The 9,087-nt window shown below is 43.2% G+C and overlaps 1 protein-coding gene across 1 annotated transcript; it reads left to right on the forward strand.

The window, feature by feature from the left end:
• Positions 1-3,565: 3,565 nt before the first annotated feature.
• LOC123429751 lies at positions 3,566-5,493 on the forward strand. The gene is made up of 3 exons (XM_045113749.1): positions 3,566-3,598; positions 3,689-3,844; positions 5,434-5,493. The coding sequence occupies exons 1-3, from the start codon at positions 3,566-3,568 to the stop codon at positions 5,491-5,493; spliced, it is 249 nt and encodes an 82-aa protein (XP_044969684.1).
• Positions 5,494-9,087: the final 3,594 nt, after the last annotated feature.

Consider the following 9,087-nt stretch of genomic DNA (forward strand, 5'->3'; position numbering starts at 1 on the left):
GGGAGCAGAGCGGCCGGCGGGCGGGGAGGAGGGGTGCCGTGGGCGGGCGCGGGGAGGAGGGTGCGGGGAGGAGGCCGCAGGGAGGAGGGGACAGAAGGGAGGCGGCCGGCGGGAGGGGAGGAGGGGTGCCGCGGGAGGGGAGGAGGGGGCGGGGGAGGAGGCGGTCGGCGGGAGGGGAGGCGGCGGGCGGGCGGGGGACGAGCGGCTGAGAGAAACTGTCGGAGCGGAGGAGACTGGCCAGTGAGAGTGAGAGGGAGAGGGAGACGGTCGTTGGGGTGGGCGGGCTCTCTTTGCCGTCCGCCCCCCGACGGCAAAGAGAAGGAGGGCAGACGGCAAAGGGAGCGCCCGTTATGGGGTGGGAGGGGGTGTACGGTGGCACCCCCTTTGCCGTCTGCCACCCCTTTGTCGTCCGCTGGCCGACGGCAAAGAATTTTTTTTGCCTTAGGTGTTGTCTTTGCCGTCTGCTTTGTGCGAGCTGATGACAAAGAAGCTCTTTGCCATGTGTCAGCAGACGGCAAAGGAAAGGCAGACGGCAAATTTCTGAATTCCAGTAGTGAATCATCCACCTTGAGATATCTATCAAGAACATCTCTCCGGTATTAAGTTGCGAGCCCCACCCAAAGTGTAAACTCAAAGCAACGGACAACTGCATTAACGAAGTATGCGTACGGTAACAATCCTTGCAATCGGAAGGGGTCTCCTCACGCTGCCGATCTCGGAAGCGCTGCGGCGGCGGAACGATGGAGAAATTCGCGATTCCACAAACTCTGCAAGGGTTTCCTCTCGGGACTCTAAATATAGGCCAAAGGAGGGCACTGGAGGACGTGGGACCCACCCAGGCGACCTCCTGGTGCGGCCTAGGGTCTGGCCGAGCCAGCAGGTCGCGTGGGAGGCCCCTAGCCCCCCTCTGGCCCTCCTTCGGTGATCCGGAAGCTTCTGTTTCGCTGATTTTTTATACATTTTTTCTGGATTGTTTCGGGCTTCCGAAAAATGGGTAAAAGCCCCTGCAAAATAAACATCAGTAGACAGAAACTGGCACTGGGTGCACTAAGTTAGTAGGTTAGTCCAAATATGTGTAAAATGATATAAAAGTGTAGCAAAACATATAACAATGTCACCCAAAAGATCATGGAACAAGCAGAAACTATATATACGTTTGGGACGTATCAACATCCCCAAGCTTAATTTGTGCTCGTCCTCGAGTAGATAAATGATAGCACAATAATTTCTGTGGTGACATGCTAACACACATATAAGAACTTCAACGTAAAGCAAGTGAGATATGCAATTCAAGTCAAGACAATAACAAGCAAGAGTCTATATCTAGTATTGAATTTAGCAAAGTATGAACATAAAGGTGCAAGAGCTCTCGCTGTTCGTGACTCGAATGTCTCCCAATGGTGTTTGCGTGCAAGAAGTGGGAGATGGGTTGAGATCATAAAATAATTTTTTAGTTGAGAACTCAATCTACTAAACCTCACACTTAGTCTCCTTGGGAATCTTATTTTGATTCATCCCAGACCACTAGTCAGCCACAAGTCAAAATGATCCTCTCCCTTTCGACTTTGAGCACTCATGCAATGGATGAGCGTAAGCAAGATATGTTGGAACTTCGGATGGCAAATAGAATAATGATGGGGAAGGAAGACAAAAATGTGTGAAAGGCTCACATCAATGAGGACAACCAAAGCCGAGAGAAAGCCAAATGATATATATGATGTGAGGAGTAGGGATTGCCATGTAACGGATGCACATATGAGCTAAGGTAAGCTATCCAATGGAACTAGTGGGGGTGCATCCAACTTGTTTACTCATGAAGACCTAGATCTCATTTGAGGAGGCTCATCATTGGAATATGCAAACCAAGTTCAATAGTGTATGGATCCCCACATAGTTATGCATAAATGATAATCTCTATGTAGTACCAATATAGCAATGGAGTACGAGTGTGGATCTTTCAAAAGGAATAATAGTGTTGCCCCCTTATCTCTTTTTATTTCTCTCTTTTTTTATTTTTTTTGTGGCCTCTTTCGCTCTTTCTTTTTATCTCTCATTTGTCCTCTTTGGGATATTTTGTTTTGTCCACTTTGGGATCTTTTCCTCACTTAAGGGCAACACTCTATGTTTTACATGAATAGAAAGAAAAATCATCACACTTTATAAGAAGTACACAACATAAAGACAAGTCAAAACTATCATGATGTATGCAAATATATGCCTCTGCCAGTGTAGCAGGTCAGGCTGTAGGTGGATCTGGGAATAAGTGGGATTAGTGGGTTCATCCCACTTAAATTGATTAATTGGGCTCCCACTGGATAGAGAAAAAAATAAGTGGGCTAACCCTATTAGCCCACTGGAGTCCCACCTATCCACCAACCCCATCCACAAGCCTTCGCATGAGGCGTCCCGGCGTCGCGGCTGTGCCACCGATGGTTGACTCTCACCGCCGCCGCTCGACGGACGACGCCGGCGAATCCCTTCCTCATCCGCCTCCAAGTCAGACCCCTAGCTCGCAGCATCTACTCCGGCCGGACGGGATGACGAGGTCGCCGGCAGCCCCAACCTCGACCCCTAGGTCGTCGGCAGCGCCGACCCCGACCCTTGGGTCGCCGGCAGCCCGAACCCCGACCCACGGGTTGCCTGCTGCCCCAACCCCGACCGGAACCTCGGCGCCCAAGTCGTCAGTACCAGGTATTCCCCTTTCATCCACCCGGGCCCTGCACGATGAAGCTTGCCTCTTTCTTGGCCTGATTGGTAGGAGATTCCACTGGAGGGCTAATTTGCCAGCAGCAAGAACTTGCAGCAAGATTCCTGGTAGCTGATGGACGGGGAAGCTGCAGCAGCAAGGGGATGGGGATACAGATAGCGGCCCGGATTATAGTGATGGATGGGGATACATATTACATATTACAACTAATTATACATATTACAGATTCCTGGTAGCTGATGGATGGGGATACATATTACAACTAATTATAGTGATATTATTCTACAGGATTGTGTTTCTTGTAGTTATACTGATATTAATCTCCCCCTATGATGCAACCCATCTTGTCCAGTACTATTAATCTCCCCCTATGATTATCTGACAATGCTGTTAGCTAGGCTCTCCTCTCCTGCATGGTTCGATAAAAATGCTGTTAACTAGAAACACCGTAAGGCACCAATGATCTTGCTCCCACAAACAATTTGTCATGCTGCCCCTGCCTTTGTTGTGCATTGAATTGGCTTGTATTTTCTATTTGCACTTGACTGTTCAGCATGAGATATGATTTAAAAATGTAGTAGAAACATAAATCTCATGACGCTAGGTTTGTTACTGAAGTATTCTTATTTTGTTCCAGGTTTGTTATTCAGTAAAACCTTATAGATTTATTATTCTACCATCTTATGAAAATTTTCAGATCTTGAGGAGCATAAGGGTAGTACTGAGATCTTGCGTGCTATAAAAATTGAGAAGGCTAGTGGCCCGGATCTTGAGGAGCACAAGGGTAGGAAAAGGAAGCGAAGTAGACAAAGAAGCAGCGAGCATCACGGGGAACACGAAGAAATGAACAAATTCGTCATGAAGTCGTCGATGTCCAAGAAAAAGAGAAAGGTCAAAATTATCACACTACTTTATCATGAAGGCGTTGATGTTCAAGAAATAGAGATGCAGTTTTTAATCATGACAATTTTTCTCTCCCAGGCTAGTGAAGAAAAGTGCACTAATCCAAAGAGCAAGAAAAGGCTGAATAAGGATAAGCAACCATCACCTGAATCTTTACTCGTTGAGAAGAATAAGCAGCCATCACCTGGATCTTTACCCGTTGAGAAGAATAAGCAGCCATCACTATCCAAAAAGGTGGTAAGATCTCCAGTCGTTAACAATGTGATAGTGTCATTCTTAGCAAGAAGGAAAAAAAGGCTAAGTCACTAGCAAGCTCCCCTTCACAGCCTTCACTTCTAGCTCTATCACCAAATGTAGCAAACTTTGGTTCACGCACACCACAAAAATTAAATTCCAAAATTTGGAATGAGGTAGAACCGATATATGTTGATGGAATGCTCTCACAAGGTCGTTGCACTCATTGCAACCAAGTCTTTCCTGCCTCGAAAAAGACAGGGACAAGTCATATCCTTAAACATTTGGGGGTATGTGAGGAAAAAACTAAAATGGATGGTATGGTTGCCAAGATTCGAACTGATAGTGCAATTAATCTTGATTGGAAGTTTGACCAAGGGCGTGCACGTAGAGCACTGGTGGAGTTAATTGTGCTACATGAATTACCTTTTGATTTTGTTGAGTACCCTGGCTTTAGGTCCTTTGTTAAGACTTTGAATCCATGGTTTGACGGGTATCCAGGGCAACAATTAAAGAGGATTGCATTGCTTCATATGATAGGCACAAAAAAGAAATTCAAGCATTCTTTACCAGTCTAAATTCCCGAGTATCATTAACGGGTGACATGTGGACGTCAAATCAGAAATTGGGTTACTTTTGCATAACCACCCACTATATTGATGACTCGTGGACTCTGCAAAACAAACTAATCATATTTTGCCTCTTGGAAACCCCACACAATGCCCATAACATGTTTGACATGGTGCAAAAGAGCTTGAGAGATTGGAATATTGAAGAGAAAATCTTCAGCTTTACCCTGGACAATGCACAAGTCAATACATCAATGGTTGGCCACTTGAGAAAGAATTTGGTAGATAGGTATCTTCTCCATCATAGTGGAAAATTATTGCATGTTAGATGTGTTGCGCATATACTGAGTCTTGTGGTGCAAGATGGGCTAGATGCAATGGCTTCGGTAGTTGATCGAATCAGAGAATCAGTGCAGTATGTCAAAAGTTCGCAAGGTAGAATGGAGCGATTTGATGAGATGATTGCGCAAGTGGGACTTGCTTGTAAAAACCATCCTTCGGTAGATGTGCCTACAAGATGGAATTCAACGTACCTTATGTTGGAATCGTCATTGCCATTCAGAGCAGCGTTTGAAGCCTTGAAAGAAGCCGACAAAGATTATAAATTCGCTCCTTCAACTAGTGAATGGGAAATGGCTAAAGCTATTTGTCATCTTTTGGGCACTTTCTACACAGCCACGAAGAAAGTCTCGGGTAGGACATATCCCACCTCTCACCTTTACTTCTACGAGGTCTGGAATGTGAAGCAAATAATGGAGAAAGAAGTCTTGAATGAAAATCCTACCATTATTGCTATGGTGAAAGAGATGGAGAAGAAGTGGATCAAATATTTTGAGGAGTCATTCTTAGCAAGTTGTGTGCCGGTAATTTTTGATCCAAGGTACAAATATGAATATGTTGACTTCCGATTGACTGCAACATTTGGTGATGATGCCGAGAAATATCTTACCCAAGTACAGAGTGCGATGAAGATCCTATTTGCCGAATATGCATCTGAACTTGAAAACACTTGTGATGAAGGTGATAAGCTTGCAGAGGAGGATGAGGAGGGCACTCTTGATGATTGGGATAAGCATTTGAGGTTGAAAAGATCCCACAACTCGAATGAGCTGCAATGATATCGGGAAGAAGAGTTGTTTCCTCGTCGACAGAAGTTGGATATCTTGAAGTGGTGGGAAATCCACTCCCCAAAGTATCCAGTGCTTGCAACTATAGCGTGGGACATATTGGCAGTGTCTGCATCTACAGTGCCCGTGGAGGCTGCATTCAGCAATGCTGGAAGGGTCATCACTGAACATAGAAGTAGTTTGAGCCTGAGTACCGTTGAGACGCTGATGTGCCTCGAGGATTGGCTTCGGTCAGCTGGTAATATGTTTTTAATTATCTGTCCATACTTTATTTAATATTATCCCTGTTGAATGTTTCATTTTGAATGCCTCTGATATTCTAGATCGCCAAAAGGTGGAACTAACAGTCGGAGACCATGGTGGTGATCAAGATGATGCTGGAACCACCTAGGTAATTTTTCCATGTTGCCTTTAATTCTCATGTACTTGATTAACTTTTGAAGGATGGCTACATGTATTAATCTGTAAATTGGACTGTTCTCAGAGTTCTGGAGCAGTCAGCTGTCAGCATCAGAATGATCCAAGGAAAGTGTTTTCAGAGTTCTCGAGCAGTTCAGGGAAGTGCAGCTTCGGATAATCATCATTCAAGATTTTCAGGGCAGAGCTGCACGAGCAATGTGTTTTCCCCAGATTTATGTTTTCCAACAGCAATGTCATAATACTTTTTGGAGCAATGTTCTGGAGCAATGTGTTTTCCAATAGCAATGTGTTTTCCCCAGATTTATGTTCTGGAGCAATGTGTTTTCCAACAGCAATGTCATGTCTATGTTCTTTATGTAGTGCTAAAAGCCAACTCGTGGGATAGAAACTCGTTCATAATACTAAGTCAGTGTTTTTTCTGCTCATAATACTAAGTCAGTTTAGTGGCTGATTTCCAGTTTCCGTATGCAATTACATAATATATGAAGTTCCAGGAAAGTGCAGTTTAATCACTCGTGAGGCTGATTTCCAGTTTTCTTCCTATGCAATTACATGATACATTTAAAAAGTGGGAACCCACTTGATCCCACTTAACCCACTTAAATTTTAGTGGATTGTTGGCTATAACCCACCAAAACGTGTTGGAATTAAGTGGGATGTGGTGGGACTCCCGCTATTAGTCCCACCTGCAGCCTGAGTAGCAGGATATGCAATGATACTAGCGCGTCATGTAGCAGTAATAAGGGCAAGGCCCAACTAGCATGCAGATCTATGATCAAGCAAAAGCATGTATGACATGAAGATCAAGTCATGAGATGATGGATATTACATGGCAATGTATCTCGGAAAAGCTATGGAAATGCCTTAATAGGTAGGTATGGTGGTAGTTTTGAGGAAAGATATAATGAGGCTTATGTATGACAGAGGGTATCATGTCATGGGTTTGGATGCATCGGCGGAGTTTCCACCAACTCTCAATGTGAGAAAGGGCAATGCATGGTACCGAAGAGGCTAGCAAAATATGGATGGTGGAAGTGCCAATAATCGAATACTCACATTAGTCCGAAGAACTCATACACTTATTATCGGTAACTCTCAATCTAGTTAGGAAATTCACAAAGAGACAAGTACACCGAGGAGGAGTGTTTGGGGGTTTCGTTATCCTTGCGCATCCTCGACTTATGGTAACGTGAGGGTACTCTATATATTCCAACCCCTCCAGAGGTTAGCGATCAATTTAGTAGCTAGAGTTCTCAACCAATTTTTAGTTTTTGAAAAACACACGGATTTCCCAAAATACGACACCTATCACTAATAGGCTCAAGCTCTTGGCACCAATAGTCCAAACATTACTCAAATCAATACCTCAAAACTATTGCAAGTTACTACTATACTTAAATAGCAACCTCAATTACCTACTCATGCAAGACACACAACTCAGTGCAACGAGCCAACTCTCTAAACAAGATAAGCATGATAACTCAAGTGAGTTCCAAAAGCAACCTAAATAATAGCTCTTAAAAAGATAAGTATGAAAACTAAGAGCTAAGCATGATAGTAGCTACGAAAGGATGAAGAACACGCGAAAAGAATAAGCATGAAAACCTATGTTGTGTTCTAGAGTGGAATGGAGCGCGTCTCTCTCCCAAACAAGGTAGGCTAGGTTCCGACTTGTTATGAACAGCAAGAAAAACTAAACAAACTAAAAAGCAAATAGCGGGAAGCTCCAAGCATAGCACATATCTTATGAAGTGATAAAAATATAGTATGGAGATGGACGACCTCATGATTGTTGCTAGAGAAGGGGATGCACACGGGCATCCCCAAGCTTATACGCTTGAGTCTCCTTTGAATATTTCTTGGGGTGCATGGCGGCATCCCCAAGATTGAGCGCTTGACACTCCTTTATCTTCTTTCATCATCTCTCCCTTCGCATACTTGAAAACTTCCTTCATACAAGACTCCTCATAAGCTGATTAGAGTGGTTAGTACCCTTAATAAAATAATTTAATACCTGCTGGAAATAAAGATTTTCATGAAAAGCTAATGCTTCTCATGAATGCCAAAAGATTTTTGGAAATAAAAAGCAAGCTTAGGATTCGCAAAACAATGGAAACACAAAACATGGGAGAATCTATGAAAAACAGAACATCATGTTGTAAATAATTTATTCGGGGCACTTCTGCAACTCAAATCAAATACTCAGTATAGATGCCAGAAAGGCAATTATATAGAGCATGCTGTCAAAAACATCCAGATCAAAAAGATGATCTGGTGATTTTTGGCAAATTTTTCCGTCAAGCAGACATAATCTGTTTCTGGACAACATGTCACAATTTTTGAACTTTCTTGCAAGTAGAGGCTATAACTTGGCACAAAGCTTAAATATAAAGATACAATGATGTTGCTACAGTAGTAACAATCATCAAGACCACTAAAACAGACAGTAAAAACAAATTGGGTTGCCTCCAACAAGCGCTTTCTTTTATGCCTTTGAGCTAGGCATAATGCAAGAAGGAGGATCAAGGTTCTCCGAAGTCATCGGAATTATAAAGACCTTCAAACGGATCCTCAACAAGTTCATCCTCATTTTTCCTAGGGAATGGGTATGTACCTTTCGCTTTCCCTCGTAAGCATATGTGTCCTTTGCCTATATCAATGAAGCCTCTCATGGCTCGGAGGAAGTCCCTTCCAAGCACTATATTCCCTTTGTTGGGATCCATGATGAAGAAATGAACCATTGCATTCCTTTTAGAGAATGTAACCTGGACATCTTTTACCTTTCCTTGGATTTCAGAAATATCAGCATTAGCATGTTCATGATAGGGTGTAAAAAATCCTTGTCTAAACAAAGAGAATCATAAACAACTTTTGGCATAGTAGAAACCATGGATCCAATATCACAATAAGCAAGGAAGTCTTGGTTAGAGATGTTAATTCTAACAAAAGGTTCCTAGTCATCATCTATTTTAAAAATCTGCTCCTTATGAACCATGGGTTTCTCTCTTTCTCTTAAGTCTAGAGCATCTATTTTCCCTTCAATGGTAGCAAGTCTATCTATAATAGTGTCATAACCATGATTATAAACAAGATTATTAGATAGACCATGTATAATATCAAGAGCTCT

The sequence above is a fragment of the Hordeum vulgare genome, chromosome 2H, assembly GCF_904849725.1.
Source record: "Hordeum vulgare subsp. vulgare chromosome 2H, MorexV3_pseudomolecules_assembly, whole genome shotgun sequence".
Lineage (NCBI taxonomy): Eukaryota > Viridiplantae > Streptophyta > Magnoliopsida > Poales > Poaceae > Hordeum > Hordeum vulgare.

What these genes read in the sequence shown, in the direction of transcription:
- LOC123429751 (XM_045113749.1), top strand. Translation starts at nt 3,566, where the DNA reads ATGAAGTCGTCGATGTCCAAGAAAAAGAGAAAG. An exon ending in TGTCCAAGAAAAAGAGAAAG is followed by an intron (nt 3,599 to 3,688) that starts GTCAAAATTATC and finishes TTTCTCTCCCAG; the next exon opens with GCTAGTGAAGAAAAGTGCAC. An exon ending in AGCCATCACTATCCAAAAAG is followed by an intron (nt 3,845 to 5,433) that starts GTGGTAAGATCT and finishes CTTGTGATGAAG; the next exon opens with GTGATAAGCTTGCAGAGGAG.